Consider the following 23770-nt stretch of genomic DNA (forward strand, 5'->3'; position numbering starts at 1 on the left):
AAACACATTGTGCTCTGCAGCTCAAGGGGCTGACTGGCCACAGGGGCCGCTCTGAACACGCTGGCTGGGAGGGCTGCAGGTGCCACCTCACCTTCCCGGGCGCAGGCCTGGATTGGAGCCCAGAAACAGTTCAGCTTTCCCGGAAGGGCCCAGTGACTGTATTGCTCCACTTTTCAATTCACTGCTCCTCCACCCCTCCCTGAACTCTTGACTCTGGCCTGGAATGAGGGGCTGAGAGGCAGGGCCGATGCTTTTCTCGTGCTGGTATGTGCCGCTGTGGCGTACCGTCACCTCTTTCCAGAGCGGGGCCGGGAGCCGGAGCCCCCAACCCCACAGCAGCGTTGGGGCTGGGAGGCAGAGTCGCCACCGCCCCTCTGGCAGCTCTAGCAGTGGGAACCCGGCAGGGGGAGGCAAGGAGCCATACAGGTTTCTCTTTCCCTACAAAGAAAGCACTGAAGGGTCTTGCCAGAGCTGTGAGTGTCAGGGTGAGGGGAGCCCAGGGGCTGTCAGAGCAGAGGGGCTGGGGGTTGGGAGCCAGGGGCCTGACCAGAGCTGTGGGTCAGAGTGGAGGCAGGGAGCTCAGAGGTGGGACTGAGGGCCGCAGGCACAGCTGCCTTGAGATGAGCAGAGGGGGAGCATCTACGGGACAAATCCACCATATATGCGGCTCTAAATCTCTTGCCCCTCAGCCCCGTTCCTACCCCAAGGAAGGACGGGTTTTCCAAGGGGCCAGCCCTGCTTCTTGGCAACCAGAGGAGTTTTTCAACAGACTCCTGAGGAAGCAGGATCCCTCTGGAGTTCCCGGGCCTCCGGCACGCCCCCGGCAAGCGAAGAGATGAAGCTTTAAAGAGCAGCCCTTCCCCCACAGGCAGAAACACCTGGCTCTGTGCCTGGCCCAGCTGCTGCACGCCCCGGCTGCAGGGGAAGCCCTGCTTCGTGGCTCACCCCAGGGAGGTCTTGGGGCCGAAGGAGGGTGGGTGCAACTGGGCACGATAAGATTAGAACCATATTAAAGTCATTAGACCAGGACTCCTCAGCAGCAGCACCCCGACACCCGTCCCACAGGGCCAGTGGGCCAAGGCTGTTTGGAGCACCCCAGTGCACAGTGCCAAGGCAGCTGGCATGAGCAAGGCTCTCCCAGCCCCGGGTAACGCCACAGGGTGGTCATGCATCCCTGCAGGGTTGTAGGGTAAGGGGCAGGGGGGCACAGAGGGGCTCACCCCTCCTGCAGGGGCTAGCTAGACAAAACGCACCCCATGTCTAAGCCAGCGAGCCTCCCCTGGAGACAGCTCAAGAACGGTATAAAAAGGAGGTGGATGTGCTGCAGCAGGTTCAGTGGAAGGCAATGAAAATGATGAAGGAGCTGGAGCACATGACCTAGGAGGAGAGGCTGAGAGATTTGGGCTTGTTTAGTTTACAGAAGAGAAGACTGAGGGGTTATTTAACAGCAGCCTTCAACTTCCTGAAGGGGGCTCTAAAGAGGAGGGAGAGGCTGTTCTCAGCGGTGACAGATGGTAGAACAAGGAGCAATGGTCTGAAGTTACGGAGGGAGAGGAGTAGGTTGGATATGAGGAAAAACTACTTCCCCAGGAGGGTGGTGAAGCACTGGAATGCGTTGCCTAGAGGTGGTGGATTCTCCATCCCTAGGGGTGTTTAAGTCCCGGCTTGGCAAGGTCCTGGCTGGGATGATTCAGTCAGGGTTGATCCTGCTTTAGGCAGGGGGCTGGACTAGATGACCTCCTGAGGTCCCTCCCAGCCTTAGGGGTCTATGATTCTGACAGGGTCGGCAGCAGGACCCATCTGATGGGGACACAACAGAGGACCACAGCTGGGAATACGCTGCAGCGTCCTACTCCCTTGACAGGAACTAAGCTGCCAGCAGGTAACGCTTGTGTCCAGCTATCTGAGTGGTCACTTGTGCATACACACACACCACACACACATGCTCCCCTGGCCTGCAGGGATTCACCTGCCCAGAAAAGCCCTGGTTCCACTGGGTGTCTACGTCACACAGCTGAAGTGTGGCCATCGAGGAGTGCGGGTACTGAAGCATGTGTGTGACCAGAAAGACTCGCGCTACTGTGGACACGCCATCCTCATTAACCAGACAGGCTCCTTCTCCAGGACAGCTCCTCTGAGATCTCTGCTTGGGGAAGGGCTGGAAATGTCCAGGCACTGAGTTTCCCTCTGTGTGCGTGCCTCAGTTTGCCTAAGCACAGCACCAATACCTACATAGTGATGGGAGTTATAGCTTCTCTCATGTACAAGATGGTAGATGCCCTTCATGACCTGAACCAGGAAGAGGTGCAGTGTGGGAGGCAAGACAAAGGCTGGAGGATGGGGCCTGGCTGTTTGGTTTGGAACCCAGCTGCTGGGAGCGGGGCAGTCGCAGCTGACTTGGGAAGCAAGGGGGGCGGGGCCAGGTCTGTGGCTCTGGCCCTCTTGGGGCCCCTCTCCCCCAGATGGATTGCACTCACTGCTGCTGGTTTCTGTGATGACGAATCTGTTCTGCGCTGCGTCCCTGTCAACTAATAAACCTTCTGTTCTACCTGCTGGCTGAGACTCGGGGGCTGGGGGCCACTCCAAGAATTCAGTAAGTGGTCACGGGCGGCACTTTCCTACAGTATTAATGGTGGAGGTACAGGGGCTGGGATGGAGGCTGAGTGCAAAAGGAGCTGGGGGTAAGGGATTGGGGTGCAGGGCCTGAGTGTGGGCATGGTTGCAGGAGAGGATTCCAACTGGCCAATATTCCCCCTAGTCTTTTCCATCCCCGTGCAAATTTTTTTTCCCATCCATGTGCGGAATAAATTTTGCTATGTGCGCCAAGGCCTGTGCAAATGTGCACCACCAAGAGGGACACAAACCTAGCAGTGGGCACGCTGCTGAATCAGCCGTGCGGCATTTGACTCTCTCCTGAGCAGCCGCACAAGCACACCCTGTACAGGCACACTGCTTCTGCTTGGCGGGAAGGGATGTTGGGTTGGGGGGGTGTTGGATGCAGGAAGGGGTTGTAACCTTGGGCAGGGGGTTGGGTTCCAAGTGCACGCTCTGGCCGAGAGGCGCTTATCATAGATGGCTCCTGGCTGGCGACCTAGCAGGACCCTCAGGCAGGCTCTCTGTCTGCCGTGGCCCCACATGCCACTCAAACTGCCAGCTGCCGGGGCTGGGTTGCACATCTCTGCATGGTGCGTCCTTTGTGTGGGGAGAGGCAAGCGGGTCTCCACCTGCTGCACATGCCTGCAAATGCTGCCCCTGAAGCTCCCATTGGCTGATTTCCAGCCAATAGGAACTCCAAAGACTGTGCTGGGAGCAATACCAGTAGACCTCTCAAAGGGTGCACACCGAGCTGCACTCTGGCCCCGTCAGCCAGCTGCTTTCCCTGGCCTGTGGGCCGGGGCAGACAAGGAGCCAGCCTGGGGTCCTGTGGGCCATACTGCGCCCACCTCCACGCCAGTGAGCTGCTCAGCCAGTGCAAACATCTGAATCGCAAGTCCTCACGTGAACACAATGCGCGCACACATCCCGAGGTAAGCACTTGCACACCCTGCCCTACACGTTGTACGTGGCATGCATGACCTTGAACACGTAAATGCCTGACTCCCCCCCATGACATTGGCCGGTGAAAAGAGGAAGTAGATTTTGCCACCAGCTGAGAAAGAAGAGCCCTTCCCCCTCTGTGTTAATGACATCCAAACACTATGGGGCACATGCACAAACCTGGCCAATTTTTAAAACGATTTGAAAACAGCCAGGGCTCTGAGCTGCAGAACGAGACCCAGACAGAAATCCAGATGGCCAGAACTCAGGAACATTCACACCACCCTCCGGCCTCAATATGTACATTTTCAGGGCTTAGCCCCAAGGCTGCTGAAGTCAACGGGAAGGCTTTCCGCCTTTGCCTCAGAGCACAAGTGCTGGGATTCTGTGCCACAGTTTGGCAGCAATAGAGGGACAAGAGTCAGACTCTGAGCTGGTGCAAATCAACACAGCTACACTGAGGGGATGCAATCCAGCATCTGGACTGGAACTATCCCAGAGCTCTGGTGGGTGCTGGTGTCCTGCTTTGATATCATCTCTTGGTTCAATACAAGCTATGAGGGCCTCAAGTGGGACCAGGCCACTGTGCCAATGTAAACACCCACAGGTGGGCTTGAACTTGGGACCTCTGGAGCTTAGTGCAGGAGCCTTCACAGTTTGAGCTAAAAGCCACCTGGCTTGCAGCAAAGGCTGTAGAAGAGACACTTTCTGCCTCTGTGTAAGTGGTCCAGGTGCCACTACACATGACAGAGAACCAGGTCTAGGTGTGTGGGCTACACCAACATCACAGGCTGAAGAAAGCCACCCAGCATATCCCTCGGGCTTTCGCATTGAGATGTTCCATCAGGATGTGGCTACAGAGTGGACAAACACCCCCCAGGTTCATGATGCAGGTGGGGAGGAGAATTCCAGAGGGCCACCCATCCGATACCGGGTCCCCAAAAGAAGTGCTGCCCCAAGCCACAGGTCTAACACACTCCCATCATTGTACAGCTCTGGCTGGTCCCACACCCCTCCTGCTCCTCCCTGGGTCCTTGTCTGGAAGCCCCATGCGGATCGGTCTGTTCACACCTCCTCACCCCACAGAGGTGTAGGAAGGCAGAGCAGCAGCTCCTTACCAGGTTCTTGAAAAGTGCTGTCACTTCTCTAGTGAAGACTGCCAGGTTCAGGAAGCCGGTGGAAAGTTCATGGTTGTTCTGGGACAGGTGGTTGTTGCCAAAGTTCTCCAGAGAGTCGCTGAACTGCTCCTCGTTCTCCACATGCGCTGTGGGGAGGAGAGAATGATGGCACCGAAACCCAGGAGGGAGATTCACATATGGCCGAGCAGCTGTGACCTTCTGCCCCACCCCCAATGGCAATACTGCGCCATTCTCTGCAGCGCTCCCTGCTGGGAGAGGCTGTGAACTGTCAGAATCAGCCAGCGCTCCCAAGCCTCTCTCTCTATAGTGCCTCCTGCTTAAGTCAATGCAAGTGCCCCTCTGCTAGTGCTCAGGCATTCTTCCTACAGCATCTCCCACTGGGAAAGCTTGGAAGAGCTACAAGCCTCAGCCCAGCTGGCTGTCCAGTTCCCCACACCGCCTCCTGCAGGGAGAGCACAGGAGTGGACCATTTGCAAGTTCTCATGCACACAACATGCCAAATGAGCCTATATTATTAAACCAACACGATAATGCAAAGCATTTAACACATATTCACACAAAGACGTTTCCAATAATAGATTAGACCCACACGGACCTTGCTTCTGGGAATTAGCATTAAGTTACCACCTCTCTCAATGGAATGGATGGGCAGGTAGAAACATCCTACGTATCCCTACACCAGCCAACAGAAAGAAGGAACCACTTCCTTGGGTGTAAGAGGAAGAATGGCCCAATGGCAAAGATACTTAGGAGACAAAATTTCCATTCCTAGCTTTTCCACAGACTTCCTGTGCCACCTGAAAAATCAGCCCCTTGGTGACTCAGGTGCTTGAGCCTACAAATTCACCCAGAATAGAAGCTGCATTGGGAAGAGCGAGGGCAAGTTCATGAGATGGCACAATAACCCAACAACAAGGGCTGATGGGAAGATGCAAAAGCAAGCAGAAAAACGGAATTAGCCCAAACAATGAGGCCTCCTGTGAGAGCTCAAAGACCGTGTGCAGGTTTCACTGGCTCATGAGAAGACGTGGGACTAGAAGCTAGATGACCCAAAAGGGTAAACGCCTGAGGGTAAAAGATAACAAAGGGAGGTTCTCCTCCACCCATGTGCCCTTTGAGGTCTTTAAAGAAAGGCTTTGGGGAGAGTAACTGGTTACTGCAGTGAGTTTCAGCAGCACGGCTGCCACGCCAGGGATGCCAGGCCTTCATCAGCCTGATCCCAAGAGATGTCCCGACCACAGGGGGCCAGCGAGGCTCACAGACAGGTGTTCGCCACCTCCACCAGCTCCAGCTGAATCCTGACCACCACCAAGACTTTGTCAGACCGCATGTCCTTTTCCCAGCCCTGCCTTATTTCCTCTCTTCCCTTTTACCTTGTGTCCAGCCAACCAAGAGAGTAGAATTTGCACCACTGCTGTGAGCCGGTGACCCAAAAGAGGTAGTTAAAAAGCAATGCCCTAAAGCCCTCCAGTGCTGGTACAAGTTCACCACATCTTTGGCTGATCAGACCATGCTGGGTCTGTGCTTTTCCAGCACCGAGGTTGCGAGTCAACACCAGAGGCAGAAGGTTCCTTTCTCCCTCTCATGTGGGTCTGTCTTGTTTGGCCTCTCAGGAAAAAGGGGTCAGGTGTTCCCAATGCCAGCTCCACTCCCTCTCAGCTAACGTCTCCTCCTTTCCCCACAAGGGCAGTTATCGTTACTGGAGACACTGCCAAACGAGAGGATTTTCATCCACAAAGCCTCAAAGGGAGGAACAGATGTGGTTATGATTATCATGTGTACAGACAGTTCTTGTGGAACCCACACATCCAAATGTGGGTCACTGGCCCTTGCATGCTCGTCCCTCGCTCTGTGAGCACAATTGGTTCCCAGCTTTGTGCTCGTAGGTGAAAACTCATAAGAGGGGCACTAAATCCTTATGAAAAGACACGTAAGAGTCTCCGATTGGTTCCTGGAGCTCGGTGAAGGAACGGCAGTAGGTGGCGCTGCTTTTGAAAGGTGAGTGAAGCTTGGGTCGGGGGATTGGAAAAGGTTAAAGGCTGGGGGCAAGTTAGGGCCATGAATGGGAAGGAGGGTTAAAACCTGGTGGCCGAATGGGTCCGTGGGGTGGGGTGGGGTGGGGGATTCAGGCCGCTGAAGGTTGGGTGTGTGGTCCAGTGGGGGGGTGGGGTCAAGCTGCAGTGGGTCAGGTCTACCGGGCTGGCGAGGAGGGGTGGTGGGGGTCAGGCTGCCACGGGGCCAGTGGGGGGGGAAGGTCAGGCTGCTGTGGGGCCGGCAGAGGTGTGTGGCAGGGTCAGGCTCCCACAGGGCCTGCAGAGTTGCAGGGTGGGGGGAAGTGTCAGGCTGCTGCAGGGCTGGTGGTGGGCGGGGGGGGGGGGCAGTCTGCTGTGGGACCAGTGTACGGGCCTGCACGGGGGTTAAGGCTGCCGCAGGTTGGGCCCAAGCTGCTGCAGAGCCAGTGGAGGGTGGGGAATCAGGCTGCTGCGGGTTGGGGCTGCAGGGGTCAGGCTGCTGCGGGTTGGGGCTGTGGGGCAGGGGGTAGGGGGGTCAGGCTGCCATGGGTTGGGGCTGTGGGGTCGGGGGGGGAATCAGGCTGCTGCGGGTTGGGGCTGTGGGGTGGCTGGGGGTCAGACTAGGGCAGGTTGGAGCTGTAGGGAGGGGTTTAGCCTCGTATTAGTAGGGGAGTTCACCCGTAGAGTGAGCAAAGGTAAGTACACATGTCCCTCATTTAAGCGAGTACTCGTTAGTAAAGTACTCGTTTAACAAGGGATGAGTGTAGTGGCACCAAGACCACTTACACAAAGAAAGAACAAGTCTCCTCTACAGCAGGGCTTTTAGCTCAAACTGTAGAGGCTCCTGCCCTAAACTCCAGTAGTCCCAGGTTCAAGTCTGCCTGGCCACAGTTACGCTTGCCCTAGGAAAGGAAGAGGGAGGTGGAGGCAGGGCAGCAGAGGAGGGTGGGAGGAGCAAAAGGTGATGAGACTAGGCAGGACAAAGGCCTGATAGTCTGGTATGTGAAAATCCTTCTGAAACCACATATCACAACCCCTGAGTCTACACAACGGGACAGGGTTGGGGTGGAGGAGTGCACCAGGGCAGCCTATACAGCTGTCCTGGCACTCCGGTGCCTATCTGTGTTCCATGTTTCCTGCTGCTCGGATCGGCGGTCAGCAACATTTCCAAGGCAGAGGGCCAAAATTTGACCCTTTTGACATCTACGTACAGTCCGAGTGTCAGTGAGTGTCAGTGACACTTTTTAAAGTCACTAATGGTCCTACTTACAACAGCTTCTTTCAAAAACACATTCAGATGCAGAGCTTTGCTGTGTAGCTGGTGGTTAGTGGCATTAGTGGGGCTTTTGTTAATCCACCAGCGGCATGGCTTTGAGCAAGCTCCCAGCTACACGGGGCAGGAGGTGTAGGGCTGAGCTCCTGCCTAGCATGCTGAAGAAGGTCGTCTCATGTGCCACTCCTGGCACCCATGCTGGGGGTTGCTGACCCCGACCTAGATCTTGGCTGTACTTGCAGTCGCTTGTGCGCCTGTTACGTACTTACATCTTCTCCAGGGTCTAGCCTTGTGCCACAACCAGGAAGAAGCCCTGTCACTCCCAATTTGACATACAGGAAACTCGGGCACAGACTAGGGAGTTAAGATTGTCAGAAACTCCCCAAGCCCCGGCTGGTGGGAGCAGCTGCAGAAGGGACCTTCAGACCCCAGTGACATGAGAAGGCTTTGTAATGGCCTGGACAGTGCAGAGACAATCCATTGTGGACTGGCCATTTTGCTCCAGCAAGAAGCCACAGCTGGGAGAGGACCTCTCTTGTAGCTCAGTGTTCAGGGATATCCTGGGAGGCCTCCAGTTCAAGCCCAGAGGAGGGATTTGAACCAGGATCTGCCACCTCTCAAGAAAATGCCCTAACATTGAGTTATGGGATAGTCTGACCAGGGACCCCCTTATTCTCTCCCTCTGAAGCTGGCTCTGGCCCACCCACCCCATCCTCCCTCTAATCCCTCCGCTTGCAGTTCTCTCCCGCCCCATCAATCAGCCAAGGGCTGGGTGGAACAGGGCCACCTCTGGGGAAGGGGGAGGATTTGTCTCAGCGAGATTCTCCAGCATTCATTGCTTGCTGCCCGGAAACCAGCAGATTTATGTGAAAGCAAAAGCTGATTCATTCCAATCTGATTTCCCAGCCTCCTGCTATTAGCGGCTGTGCTGCCCGGGGGTGAGCTTGACAGCCGCTGCCAGCCCAGGAGCCCAGCACCAGACCCTACAAAGCACTTTCCAGCCAATTTAGCAATCAAAAGCAAGACTCACATCTTTAATATTTAAAGACGCTTTCGATTCGGTGGAACATTTCCTCCCCTGCATGTTAAGAGAATATCAAAGCCACACGGGAGCAGCCGCTGCCAGCATGAACACTCCAGTAGTGCAGGGAGGGGCAGTGCCAAGGGAGAGACTTGTGCAAGTAGAAATGGAGGAAGGACGTGGGCCCAGAGCTTTAGCTTGGGGCTGATCCTGCTTGAAGCAGGGGGCTGGACTCAGTGAGCTCCTGAGGTCCCTCCCAGCACTAGGAGTCTATGTTGATTCTTGAATCAGCTTATGCCAACTGAGCATATGAGCTTCTATAGCACAAGGCTGCGATTAGGATGCCTGAGGTCTACAGCCCAGGTTTGTACCATCACTAGCACAACAGGGCCTTGAGACTGGGCAGGCCGTAGGCACTACTATAACAAATGATTTCTGCTCTGCCTCATGCAAACATTTTATGACCCCTGCACGGTGGACACCGACCCCAATTTTATACATAGGGAAACCGAGGCACGGAGGAGCAGCATGTTACCCAAGGTCTCTAGTGCTTTAGCCATGAGACTGGGCTCCATTTAGAACAAATGAACCAGAAACACTACCCCACACAGCTGCTCGCCTGCTTGTGCCATGACCGCGTACAGCTTTACAGCTGGATTCTGATCATTCTTTACTCTAATAAGTGTTCAGAGTCGGGGGGTGGGGAGATCAGATCTCAGATCCAGGCATATCCTGCGGGTGAAGGAGCCCTGCCCATCTCCCCAGGCTCAGTTGGACAGGTGTATTCATGCAGGTGCCTGGGCGCTGTGGTCATGAGAACTGCTGCAGCACCTGTCGAGGTAAAAGATGTTTCCACTCCTTTGCAGCCTCAGACTTGGGGCCTTGCCGAAGGCTGGATACCCGACTTGACGAACAGACAGCCTGGCTGCTTTTGTGGTTGTACACAGCCTAGCACAGCAGGGCCTGGACTGGGGCCGCTAGGAGCAGCTGCCAGACAAACCACTGCAGCTCCTAACCTGCAGCCTGCATGTTGTGGAAGTGCTTGGCAGCAGCTGATCTCAGAGGAACGCCCTGATGAGCAAGCCAGGGGAGCCCCATGTCCACGCCAGAGTGAGCTGCCCGTGGGGAGGTTTTCTCCCAGGGTAACTGCAGTGTGCAGGCAGCCCAGCGAGCACCTGCACGTGGGAAGACTCCCCCCAGTAACACACTCGCACCCTCCCCACCAGTGCATGCATTTGGAGCCTAACTTACTGAGCCCAGAGGCATGAATGGCTTTCACGTATTTCCGTATCCTCTGGAGAATGGCTTGGTCCCCGTCCAGGCTCTGCAAAGCAAACACAAAAGACAGTCAGGCTCGTTGGGCAGCGCCCCCTCCCTCCCCTTTTCCACCAACCACTGCACAAAGTCCCTTTGAAGCTCCCGACAACGCTTCGTCATGCAGATGTGCAGGGCAGCTGCCAGTGCAGCCCAGGCTTGGAGAGGAGCCAGAGGGTTCCCAAGCCGCAGGAGCCATGGGCTCTGGCTAGACCAGCTGGCATCACAGCCAGGCTTCAACCTAGTCCTTGCTCGTTACACACACAGAGGCCGTGACCCTCCGCAGCCAGACAGGTACGCAGAGAGTGGGCAGGATCAGTGAGGTAGCCAAATTAGTCTATCTTCAAAAACAACAAGAAGTCCTGTGGCACCTTATAGACTAACAGATATTTTGGAGCACGAGCTTTTGTGGGCAAAGACCCGCTTCATCAACTGGGGGGCCCCAGGCTGGTTTTGCGGTCGACATGAACAAGTATAGACCCACAGACCCAGCGTGCAAATAGATCTTCCTTTGCGACAGGGAGAAATCAAAGGCATGAGAGGGGCTACAAGTGCAATAAAAAGGAGGCATTCAAATGTGCAGTAAATGGGGGTAGGGGGCACTGATGACACTCCTTGACTGGGCTCTGTGCGGTCTAGGGCTGGCCCCGGCCCCGGGAAACTCTAGAGCAGGGGTTGGCCAGCCCCGGCAGGCATGCCAAGAGTGGCACGCGAGCAATTTGTAATGGCATGCAAGGCTGGAGGAGAGCGGGGAGTGTGCTGTGGCGGGACAACCAGGGACCCTGGGCAGGAAGAGGCCAGGACAGGGAGGTGGCATCTCTGAGGGACAGTGCAGGGCCCATTCCTGACTGTCTGTGGGGCTTTGCTCTCTGGGGTTGGGGGAGGGGCCCCGAACTGAGAAGGGCAGAAGGTCGGGCTGGATGGGATCTGTTGTATTCGCCTCCCCCGGGCACGTGGTTCGGGGAGACTCTTGCTGGGTGGAGGGAAGGTGGCAGAACTCTAAATCTTGCTGCTTTGGACCAGGGGTCCTGCTATTTTTTTGCACATCCTAAAAAAGCCCCTTCACTGAAAGCTCCATAGGGTCACATGGGATTTCACTCACAAAAAAGTAAAACGGGACTTGTGACCCTCCCTCCCCCGCCAAAACCCAGGAGCAAGAACTGCCCCCTCCCTAGCCACCGTTTGAAGCTACCGTGTTTTGAAGATGAGCAGAGCCTGACTCTCCCTCCTGAAAGCTGAGGGTTTGCAGACGTCAGTGCTGCACTGCGGCCGACCCCGGCACTAAACACCACAGCTCTGCAGCTGACTGTATTGATGAATGAAGCTGTTGGAAGTAGGACTAGTAGTGACTTTAAAAAGGGTCACCTGCACTCGGGCCGTAGGAAGAGGTCACAAGGTCACAAATCGGCCCGCCACCTCGCCCCTGCTCTAGAGCATGCTAGATCCAGAGGGCTAGAGAGGCAGGCCAGCATGGGCCTGTCTCAGGCTCATGGATGATGGGGGAACTGACTGCTGGGAGGGGCCTAGCCCCCAGCCCCTCACATTCTGCCTGAGGCCCTGCCCCTCCCCTTTAGACCCCAGCCATGGAGTCGGGAGGGTGGGCACCAGCCAGCCCCAGCCTCCCCGTGTCCCAAGCCTCCAACCACTGGCAAATTTCATGCTGCAAATAAGCACTGCAACTTCCGCAAGAAACCAAGCACCCAGCTAATCCCATTTCCAAACAGGGCCAAAAGCAAAGCAATGCCTGAAGGAGCCCAGCGTGCTGTGAGTGGGTCCCCCAGTGTGCAGGTTGAGGCTGCAACAGGGCTGTTGTGCACCCCGAACTTCCCCCCTTGCCGCAGCTCTCTGGGAGCCCACACAGAAAGAAAAGCCAACAAGCTGCCACGTCCGACAAGCTAAACCCTCACTCAGTGGAGTCCAGTTGAAATCCACCCAATCGCCACAGGCTCCCCTGAGCCAGGCACCACCCCCGACAAGCCAGATCACTCACTTGGCATGAGCTGCCCTGCGAGAACCTCCTGGAGCTGAAGCCCTGCCGCATTAGCCACCCTGCAGCTGGAGCCCACTAGGGCCATCAGGGGCTGCCACCATGCACTTGTCGCACCATGCGGTGGGGTGCGTGCACAGAGTGGAGGGAGGGCACCCCATATGTGTGGCTCTCCTAAGCCACACTTCACCATATGTTAAATAGTAACATAGAGGGAGCCGTGCTAGTCTATATACTACCAGAACAAAAAAAGCAGTCCAGTAGCACTTTAAAGACTAACAAAATAATTTATTAGGTGGTGAGTTTTCATGGGACAGAAAAAAGCCAAGAACAGAACACCACTGGACATTACCTACAGCCCCCAACTCAAACCACTGCAACGCATTATTAAAGACCTACAACCTATCCTTAATCAAAACAAAAAAGCAGTCAAGTAGCATGTTACTGAAGAGAAATTTTCACAACACCCTTCAAAGAGAGGCTGCTGAACGACCTTTTATATTCAAATTCCACACATTAACACATGGTTGGAACCAAGATGTGAATTTTCTGGGTCATTATAGGGGCTCGTTTGCATACTTGGCTTTATCTAATTCTTGACACCCCCCCTTCTGCCCCTCTGCTCTCTGATTTGCTCACCTTGATCATTTGTTTCTGATTGGTCCACCCTGATTACTTTTTTGGTTCTCTGTGCCTTAAATATTGAGTCTGTTCTGGTCTGGCTATGGTCTGAAGAAGTGGGTCTGTCCCAGGGAAGCTCATCACCTAATAAATTATTTTGTTAGTCTTTAAAGTGCTGCTGGACTGCTTTTGTGTTTTCACCACATGTGGCGCACGAACAGGGAGCATATTGGACACCGCAGCCCTGGCTAACTCACAGGCCAATAAAGCTGGAAACAAGCCACACTCCTGCTGTTTTTAAGCAGTTCTGGTGAACACAGCCTGGCACTCCTGGGAGCGGAGGCTTGTGACACCCACTGCCCGTGCTCAGGTTGGGCCATTGCAAGTTTTCTGGGCTCAAGAGAGGCCAAAACACAGCCAGCTACTTGGTCCCTAAGTACATGGACCTGGTCACTGTTGTGCCAGTCCACAACATCTTCCGGCTCCCATGGAAGGGAGAGAAGTCTCATTATCCCCAGTCCACAGAAGAGGATCAGAAGCAGGAAAAGAACAAGTGACTTGACCAAGGTTATCCAGCCTCTGCAGCAGAGCCAGCAATTGTCCCCAGAGATCCAGAGTGCCTTCACTACAGGTCCAGCCCTCTCCAGAGACCGAGGCACGTCCCCTCAGCAGTTATTTACATACTCAGAGTCTATGTACCCCACCCGGCACGGCACGTTCATCACCCCGTCTCCAATGCACAACTCCCTTTCCCCAGGGAAATCTGTCACACACGTGTTGCTCTGACAAGCTTTGCCCCCACCCTCACCCCCATTTAGTGGAGAAGGTCGTCAGATTCATGCGCATGAAAGGTCTGGGGTGGGAGGATGTCCAAGGAGGACATCAATGAATGATTCTCCTCACTGACCTGTCAATGAGCAGTCGAGTGGAAACCTGCCCTTGTCAGTTCCCCAAGTCATATGGTATCGCTCCTGGCCCCAGGCAGAGGTAACTGACCAACATTCTAAATGTGGCCCTCAAACACAGCAGGAAGTCCAGATCCACAGGTTCTCGAGCACTGGGGCTAGGAGTCCACTCCCCGAGGAGCCCTGAACTTACCAAGGGCGAACGTCCATGGAGAGCCAACGTCCCAACTTCACAGCTGCAGCCAAAGAGAAGCTGAACCAATGCTCAGGATCCTTCCCCCATCCCTCCCATTCAGCTCCACCTGTAACCCACTCCCAGGACTCAGCCCTTGGCCACCCAGCACAGAGGCACTAGCTAGACAGAAGAGACCAATATGAGACAACCAGACATTGTAGAGCCAGGACGGGGCATTAGCGTTAACACCTCTGCCTCCACCCCACACACACACACACACACACACACACACACTGTCTCTCTCTCTCTCTCTCTCTCTCTCTCTCTCTTCTACTATCTGAGAAACAACTAGGATATTCAACATTGGAGACGCAGTTTCTTCTGCCCATCTACTCTGCTCCTGTGTCCTCTGCAGTAAGAGTGAGACTCCAGCTCCTTGAGCTAAGAAAGAGGAGCACTGGCACCTACAGGTATTGCTTCAGCTAGGGGTCAGCTCATTGCCCTGCTCGGGGTATTATCCCCAGGGCCGTGGGTGCTCCCCTCTCGCAGGCAGTGGAGAGGGCACTGCATTTCCCCAGGACCAATTCTGTTACTGCTGGTGGCAAAGGAGAGTGATGGGAGCTCTAGAAACCTTCAGGGACAGATCACAGCCAGCACCTGCCAGTCAGAGACAGGACAGTCTCCCCCACCCCCCGGCACTGGGGCAACCAACCCTCAGGGATTCTGCCTTCAGCTCTGCACCCCTCACCACTGGCAACAACCAGAGGGCCCAAAGCAGCACAGCAGAACTGGTCAGAGAGCTTGATCCGGGGGTGGAAAGAATTAAGTGTAGCTCGCCTGGGTGTCAGCCAAGGGCAGACATGATAACAGTCTACAAATATTTGAGGGGTGTGCACACCCAGGAGAGAGGGAGCCTTTGGGGTGGAACAAGCAGCAGAACTGGCAGCAATGCCACGAAGCCAGAGACGATTTTGGGCCGATTATCGGACCAACGTCCTGACAAGCCTTGTGGAACCCTTGTTCAAAGGGAACGACGGAAACCCCAGTGCTGGGCTGCACAAGAAGCACTGCAGGGAAGTTTGTGCTCTGGCACCAGACAGGAAAGGTGAACAGGTTCACTGCTGACCAAGACTAAGGCAGATTGGCTGGCTGGCACCCAGCTCCCCGCCCTGTCTATGGCCCTGCCTCTGTCAAACTTTGCCCTCCAGGAGGAAGTCACCGTTATCTGCTGATGTCCGTCCTGCATCACTGTGCAGGGCAACAGGACGGGAGTAGCAGCTTTGCTTGGTCTCTCCTGCCCCTTTAAGTCCTGCCAATGTCAGCAGAAGCTCCGCTCTCTGAGGGTTCAGCACAGCCCGCGGGAGCCAGCCCCTCGCCTGGGCTGTTGGACTCTGCTCGCACTTGGAAACCAGCTGAGAAGACGAGCACTTTGAAGCTGCAGCTTGGGCAGGATTAGGGCTCCGACACCAACCCCCTCCCGAGTCAGCATTGCAGCATCAAAGTGCCCCCTGCATGGCTATTTTCCGAGTGAGTCTGTCGCCCTGGGCTGGAAGGACGTGCTCGCGATTCAGCAGCCCTCCCTCTGGGACCTGTCACTTTCCATCTCTCGTGGTGGTTTTCCCTTCCTGGGTGTTACACGCTGAGAGCACATGGTCACCCCCTGTGGAACTTCTCCTTGTACCCAGCTGCAGAGCTCATCAGGGAAAGGAAGAGATGGAAGCGATTTCCAGCGGTCAGTACAAAGGCAACAGATTTATCCTCCTGCCTGTCTCAGATGAGAGACGAGCCCCTTGACAAGCCTGGTGCTTTCATTGTAAGCTCTGATGGCCAATGAGTTCCCCACTCCTGGCCTGCTCAGCGCTGAAGTCCAGAAGGTCCATCACAGAAACATCCCTGAGTGTGCCCAGACCGTACAAGACAAGAGCTGCGGAAGCGGAACGTGGAGCAGGCAGACGCAGCGCTCCAGGGACGGAGAATGCAGGCGACACATACAGGAGGGAGGGATGTCTGACGAGGAGCTGTGGCTGTTGGATAATCAGCTGGACGTGAGCTACCATTGCAACTCAGCAGCCAACAGAGCGAATGGGATCCTGAGATGCCCAAATGGGTCCCTCGCAGGCAGGAGCAGAGAGGTTCCTTTACTCCTCTGTTTGGCACTGATGCAATGGCTGCTGGGATCCCGCATCCAGTTCTGCTGCCCACTTTTCCAGAAGGAGGACAATAAACTGGGGAAGGCTCAGAAGACCCGTGAGAATGCTTTACCTTGGCAAACCTGCCCCATAGCAATGGACAAGAGCCCAGCCTAGTTAGCTTAACACAGAGAAGGTGAAGGGGTGACCTGATCACAAGTTCCTACGTGGGGAACAAAGATTTAGTAAGGGGCTCCCCTTGCTCGCCAGGCAAGGCCTAACATGAGCCGCTGGCTGGAATGGGAAGGCAGCAAAATGCAGGCTGGAAACCCTGAGTAAATTTGTAACAGGGAAAATAATAAACCACTGAACTTACCCAGGAGTCTTCTTCCCAAGACCATCTGCACAGACAAAAAGAGGAGGGCTCCCTAGAAGGAATGATTGTGGGGAAGTTCTCAGGCCAGTGCTAGATGGTGCTCAGACAGGCTGATCACAATGGTCCCTGCTGCTGGCACACTCTGAGGCCTCGGAGGTTTCCCAGCAAACTCCCAGCACAGGCAGATGGGACAAGAGATTAGGAATGACTAGGGGCAGAAACAGGCTGGTTCTGCTTGAGTGCCAGTGCAAAGGCGCCAATGAGACAGATGTTAACAAGGGAGCCTGGAGGCTCAGTCAACAGCAGAGGGTACAAGCTGGGATAGGTCACTGGCTCCATGTGCACAGGCCTCACCTGGCTGCAGAGGCAGGGAAAGGCACATCAGCCAACTGGTCCAGGCGTGGGAAGAGAAGGATGCCCTTGGTTCCAGGAGGAGAAAGCACAGGCAGGCGAGATGCAGACACTGGGGATTCCCTGCTCAGCCTCACCACAGAGGAGCTAGTACCAGCGCCCTCTTCCTCTCCCAGCCCTGACTGGCTCATTTAGCTTCTCACCTGGAGGAGGCTGGCTTCTCCCACCACCCCCATGCCCCCTGGTGCCTGCATAAAGATCAGCTCAGCCCCAGATGCTGAGATTCTCATAGGGTAGAGCAAGAGCCTGTTTCTGGAAGAGGAAACCAGATGCTGGGGAAAAGAGAAGGTGACAGATCTGCGGCAAGAATGGTGACCTCCCAGAGATGCATTTGATCCACCACTGCTTCGGCCCTGGGCATTTCAGCTCTGTGCCTGAGGACCCTGAGCCGCCTCCCACCACACCCCAGCTGATCAGGGGGATCAGAGGGCAGCAACACCTCTCACTGTCTCCTGGGCTTCTCTGAAACTCCCTCTTTAATGTGAGTAATCAACAGGAACCATTTCCCCGGCTCCCGCCATCGCTGCTGGAGGAGGAGACTGCGGCTCCCATGGATGCAGCCAACTGGCAGGAGTGCCAGAGCTGGGGGATGGCAGCGAAATTTCAATCAGCAGCAAAACAAGTGCCAAGAAATAAGGGCACAGAGTGCTGCACAGGAGACAGACAGTGACAAGACTGCAGGGTGCAGGGTCAGACTCGGTTCTCAGGGCCATGCTGCTGTCAGTCTGGGCAGAGTCCGGTCCAGAGAATAAGAGATGTGGTGGATGGCACAAAATGTGTTGGCCGGGGGAGGGAAAGGCAATGAGGAAAAGTGGGCTTGTGATGAAGGCAACTGCCTGGGACTCTGGGGAACCTGGATTCCATCCCCATGTGACCTCATGCAAATCATAGGACTTCCTTGGGTCTTTGTTCGTAAGTCACAGGCAGGTATCAGAGTCTGGGACGGGGTGGTGTTCTCTGGGAGCTGGCTGCTTGTGCAGCCCCTCAGGAGTGACTAGCACAGCACCCGTGGCTAAGTTTTGTTTCTACTGGCGGTGCACATTCCCACATGCCTTGGAGCCCATAAAAATAACTCTACATACAGAGGGAAAAGGTTAGAGGGAACATTGGATGGGGCTGTCTCTCCGATGTACAGCGCCTTGCACAACACGGTGTCTAGATGCAACCACAGCACAAACTGGAAGAATAAAGTGAACCCTGACCAGTTCTTGAGCCTGCCCTGTAATCAGGAGATGGGTGAAATCAGCCAGCAGAGTTCCTCTGTACCCCTGGGCACTCACTCACCGCTGCCCACCTCCTGCTCACCAGACGTTATTGTGATCTCCTGACCACCAGGGCAGGCCACGGACCACAGCACTAGGATGGGATTGAAGTGAAGGTCTATTAGGGCAGTGCCTAGAGGGCACAAATGAGAAGGCGGCCCAATGCACAAGCTGCTGCATGGAAACGTAGCAGGACTTGGGGTCTGACAATCAAACCAACAGAGAAGGGAAGTGAAGCCACCTAAGGGTCACCTCAATTAGCACCTTCACTGACAAGGGTGCCTTCTCTCTAACCGTAGCGCTCTGAATCGCCCAGACGGACACGAAGCTACTGCATTACCAAAGCCACCACCCCTACATCAACCACCAAGCCAGCCAATACCCCGAGCTGGGGCTGGATCAGAGCCTGTGGCCTTGCTGAGACAGAGCCCATTGCCTATTTGAGGACACATTGGAGAAGGTTCAGCAGAGGGCAACGAAAATGATGAGGGGTCTGAGGCACATGACCTGTGAGGAGAGGTTGAGAGATTTGGGCTTATTTAGTGTACAGAAGAGAAGACTGAGGGGCGATTTGAAAGCAGCCTTCAACTTCTTGAAGGGGAGTTAGAGGATGGAGAGAGGCTGTTCTCAGTGGTAGATGGCAGAACAAGGAGCAACGGTCTGAAATTACAGGGGGGGATGGCCTAGGCTGGATATTAGAAAAAAACTATTTCACCAGGAGGGTGGTGAAGCACTGGAATGTGTTACTGAGAGAGGTGATGGAGTCTCCATCCCTAGAGGTTTTTAAGTCCTGGCTTGACAAAGCCCTGGATGGGATGATTTAGTTGGGATTGATCCTGATTTAGGCAGGGGCTGGACTCAATGTTCTCCTGAGGTCCCTTCCAGCCCTAAGATTCTATGATTTGCTGAGTCCCTCTGAGCAAGCCCCCAGTCCTGGGACCTGATTCAGCTCAGCAGAGTGAAAGACTGCATATCTCATACTGCCACCGAATGAATCAGCCAGTCACCCTGATCCAGGCTGGAAGACAAAGCCCCCGAGCACTATGGGCAGGAATGCACCAAATCAGTGCCAAGACCTGGTTTATTCAGGGTTTTTTTTTCCCAGTTAAATTCTCTGCACAGAATGTAACAAACAAAATGGAACGATTAGGAGGGGTGGAGGGTTAGTGGGACCCAGCCCAATGCACGGAAGTTTTCAGATGGACGTGGAGGAAAACTCGCAGGAATCTTTACCATTACGGAGATCACCAGGTCAGCTAGTTCTGCAGCTGGAGGCAAGGATGCACTGGGATTTTATGAACAGTTAGCTCCCCTGGGAATTTAGCCAATGATGGCAGGGGGAAGCCCCTGTATTTCCAGCAGTGCCCTGAGGGCAAAACATTTCCCAGAGAGAAGCTTATTAGAGAAGGGTGGTCTGACAGTGAAAGCACTGGTTTGGAACTTTGGAAATCTGGAATCAAACCCCAGCTGTGCGCCGTGCCCAACATTTCTCGGCTACGTCTACACTACAGTGATCCTCCCAAAGAAGTTCTTCCGGAAGATCGCTTCTGAAAGCGCGTGTCCACACACCAAAAAGTGGATCCAAAAATTGTTCCACTCTTTCGATAGATAGCATCCACACAGCCCCCCACTCTTCAGAAGAGTGGGCCGGGGACTGAAAAATCCAGCACCACGAGGACGGCTCTTTCAAGAAAAGGGGCACCTATGCACATTTTTTTCTGAAAGAATCTTTTGGAAAAAGGCCCTTTTCCTCAGCTGGGTGAGGAAAAGGGCCACCAGAAAAAGTGCTGCGTTCTTCTGACTTAATATTGAAATTTTGCATGTAAACTCTGAGATTTTTCAAAAGAACCCCGGCTTTTTTGAAAAAAACTTGCTAGCATAGACATAGTCCCCATGTGTCTGTGCGCCCCAGTTTTACTATGAATACAACGGGGGTAATGCTAGTTTTTTCCCACCCTGTATCTTGCCAATATAGGTACTTAACTCAGTGGCACGAACTGCCTCTCACTGTGTTTGTGGAGCATCTAGCGATAAGGCCCTAATCTTAGGTGGAATTATTTGTAGCGCAAATAATATATCCAGACAGGGACCATCTTTATGGTACACTCACAAAGAGCCACACATGTCATTGGTGCTTCTCCCGGAGAGAGCAAAGCAAGATCTGGGGCCAGTGACAAAGCTGGCCGGCTAGAGATGGGCAGAGTGCTTCTACAGGCACTGCAGCCTGCTACTCCCCTAGCAATATCACTCGGCTACAGGCACACTCCAGCAGTGTTCAAGGCCCTAAATTTGACTCACTTCAACCATTTCACTGGTGCCCGATGTCGCTAATCCTAGTGGTTAACACCCTGAACCTTAACAATCTTCCCCAATCAAACTATGGAAGACTCCCTCCCGCAGTGCAGCAATTAGCAGCCCTTCTCCCAGCTGGGGAAACCGAGGCACAAACCCATTTCACTGATGTGCTCAAAGTCACACGATGAAGGATTGGGGGAGTACGGGAAAGAAGCACATTAGTACCATCTCCCCTCCCCCCTGCACAACAGCTCCTCTCAGCCTGTTCTGCTTCGCCATAGATTATCCTTAGAGCTGGCTGACCATTAAATTCTAATTATTTCAGGGATCGTAACAATTTAACCCAAGTTTCCGGCAGGCGATTGTCTGCACATTTCACCTTGACTTTTATATGGTCTTTATGCTAGAATTCAACTGTCAAAATATTTTGATTTCACAGAAAGTTGAAGTGTTTTGACCTTTGCCAAATAAAACATTTACAATATTCTGAACTGCTGCGTTTGGGCCATTCCTGGCCTGGACGATTCTGTGAGATCTGCTTTTGGCCTCCTATGGGATATAATTCTGAAATCTTAGACTTTCCAGGGAAGGGGAATTCCATTTTCCAACCACTCCTAATTACACATTCAAGGCTGTTTTGAGGAGAGGTCTCCAGGTGCGCTGGAGCCATCAACATCTCTAGTCCATTGACACCCTCTGGCTTTTCTGCTCTCTGCTGAGTTTTGAGCCCTCTCTTCTCTTTACAGTGTCCCTTGTGCTAGAGAACGCTCAGACAAGGTCACGGGAAGATCCCCTTTCCAGGACAAGTCTCAGGCTGGGACTTCTAGGTTAAGACTCTGCTGTGATTTTCTGCTATCGTCTTTGGTCCCAGAGCTCAGTGCAAAAGATTCCATCCCACCCAATCTGTGTGGATGTAACCACACACAGGCAGACTAGAACCTGGGAGCTCTAGAGCTTAGTGCTAAAAGCCACCCGGCTCTCAGCTAAGGCTGCAGAGGAAACTCATTCTTTCTCTGTATAAATAGTCTAGGCACCACTACATGGGCCAGTCGACCACAACCAGTGGGTGTGTGGGTTACACAGGCAGCCAGCTTCCCCAGCACAGTAGCTTGAACAATCTCCCCTGAGCCAAAGCTTTACAACATGAAACCTGAAGACACCAAGGCAGAAGAAGGTAGAAGACAACTTCTACATCTGGATTCTGACCATGTTCTCCTATGCAAGCATTCCTCCTCCAACCCTACCGCAGCAGGCTGGGAGCTCAAGAGACCTCGGAAGTTCAGGCCTGGTGGGTGCTTGAATGAGAGACCAAGGCAAAGCCAGATCCTGCAAAAAAACACATAGGCCTTTCAATGAATCAGCTCAGGGCAGACTCCTGATGGTGCACCACTGCAAGGACAAAGATGCTGCTCTGCTGAAGAGTTTTACATCTTTGGATGGGCCATTGAACCTTGCAACACTCTGAGTTGGGTAAATTCCAGCTAAGCAATCACACTTGGCTTCCCTGAAGTGTCAAGAGGACAAAAATAACCCTTCACTTCCTGTCTTAAGGAGTTTGCCTACTTCTGCAAGCTGTCAAGAAAGTTGTCACCAGCGGCGGCTGCATATCTGTAGCAAGCAAGGTAGAGGCTGAATCTCTCTAAACCAGAACTCACTCATCCAGCAACATCCATAGTACAACATGACTTTAGTTAGCCGGATATCCACTTATCATGGGTGTGGCCAAGTTTCCTATAGTCCTAAAAAGTTTGTTTCCAGCCACCAGTCCTGGCTCTCGGTGTTCTGTGCTGTTATTTAACTGTAATTCACCCCAAAATGTCTCTTAAGACAAGAGTGAGCCAACTTGTTGCATCAGGCTCCACTTTTTATCCTTGCAATTAGCAGCCCCCCATCCGCCACCCCCCTGTCTGTCTAACGGAATCCAAACCGTTGGAGATTTCAGTTATGTTCATATGATAAAAATCCCTTTTGGCACAAGTAAGTAATAAGGATGTAGAATGTAAAAACTATCAGTTGGTATCTCTACAGGACCACACCAATACAAAAACAGTGCGAGATTTCAACTTTTGAATGAGATGGATGAGCCTGAGACGCAGCAGCCAATCACACTGCACCTCTGCTTGCAAAATTTCATGCCACCCTGAGGGGCCCCACCCCGCCATGTTGCTCAGCCCTGTTCTAAGAGCCTGGTAAGCAGTGGAAGTGTTGGTAATGCTGCTAGACAATATTAACCTCTCATGGTCCGGCAGCTTCTCTCATTCAGCACCGGTCAGGTCTCGAGAGTGCTGGATTAGAGAGGTTGGCCCTATCATTTCGTGAGCTCACGGTGTACTTCAGTGAGTTAGCCAACAGGCATTTGGCCTAGGGGAGGGATGGCTGAGCAGTTTGAGTGCTGGCCTGCTAAACCCAGGGTTGTGAGCTCAACCCTTGAAGAGGACATTTAGGGATGGGGGTAAATAAATGGCAGGGATCGTGCTTGGCCCTGCCCAGAGGGCAGGGGACTGGACTAGATGACCTCCTGAGGTCCCATCTAGGAGATGTAGATCTCCAATTTCATATATATATATATATATATATATATATAACCCCAGAGGGTGCAGCTAGGTGAGGGTGTTTTGCAAACAGCTGCTGTAGGCCAGCTTTCATCCAGAGGATTCCCCCCTCCACCACTCTCCAGAACACACACCTTGCCCACAGGGTCTCTCCCCACAAACTACCCATTCAATAGCTCCACTCCCCAGGGCAGGCAACAACCTTAGTCCGTCAGGCTGTCAGTGGAGCAGTTAGAGTCAAAGCAGCACCTGATTCTGCCCATGTACTCACCAACGTCCACACCAACCTCACAAACAGCTCCATGCAAGCAGAGCCCTGCCCAGCTGACATCAGCAGGAGTCTCGGGGTGGGGTGAAGGCAGCAAGACGGGGGCCTACAACCCTGCAAACAGCTCGGCAGGCAAGTGCCATGCAGTAGGTCCCATAACACAAGAACACAACGAAATGAACTGGTAACAGATTTAAAACTAACAAAGGGAAGTTTTTCTTCACGCAGCGCACGGTTGGCCTGTGGAACTCCTCGCCAAAGGATGTTCTGAAGATCAAGACTTTAACAGGGGTCCAAAAAAGAGCTAAATAAACTCATGGAGGTCAGATCTATCAATACTTATGAGCTAAGATGGGCAGGAACGGTGTCCCTCGCCTCTGCTTGACTACTGGAGAGGGAACATTCAATAATCTCCTGTTCTGTTCACCCCACGGGGCACCTGGCATTGGCCACTGTTGGAAGACAGGACACTGGACTAGATGGACTTTTGATC

The 23770-nt window shown here is 53.8% G+C and overlaps 1 protein-coding gene across 2 annotated transcripts in view; it reads right to left on the minus strand.

Moving 5' to 3' along the window:
• Positions 1-23770, minus strand: part of ASAP3 (ArfGAP with SH3 domain, ankyrin repeat and PH domain 3) — a 72445-nt gene that overhangs the window by 44733 nt on the left and 3942 nt on the right. For both annotated transcript variants that reach the window (XR_012642422.1, XM_074976289.1), the window contains exons 2-3: positions 10234-10306; positions 4656-4801 (exon numbers count right to left, since the gene is read on the minus strand). Coding sequence is in view for 1 of the 2 variants with exons in the window: in XM_074976289.1 (XP_074832390.1) it covers positions 4656-4801; positions 10234-10306 (219 nt within the window). In the remaining variant the exon portion in view is untranslated. The remainder of the gene's footprint in view (positions 1-4655; positions 4802-10233; positions 10307-23770) is intronic.

The sequence above is a fragment of the Carettochelys insculpta genome, chromosome 24 (genome assembly GCF_033958435.1).
Source record: "Carettochelys insculpta isolate YL-2023 chromosome 24, ASM3395843v1, whole genome shotgun sequence".
In the NCBI taxonomy this organism is placed as follows: domain Eukaryota; kingdom Metazoa; phylum Chordata; order Testudines; family Carettochelyidae; genus Carettochelys; species Carettochelys insculpta.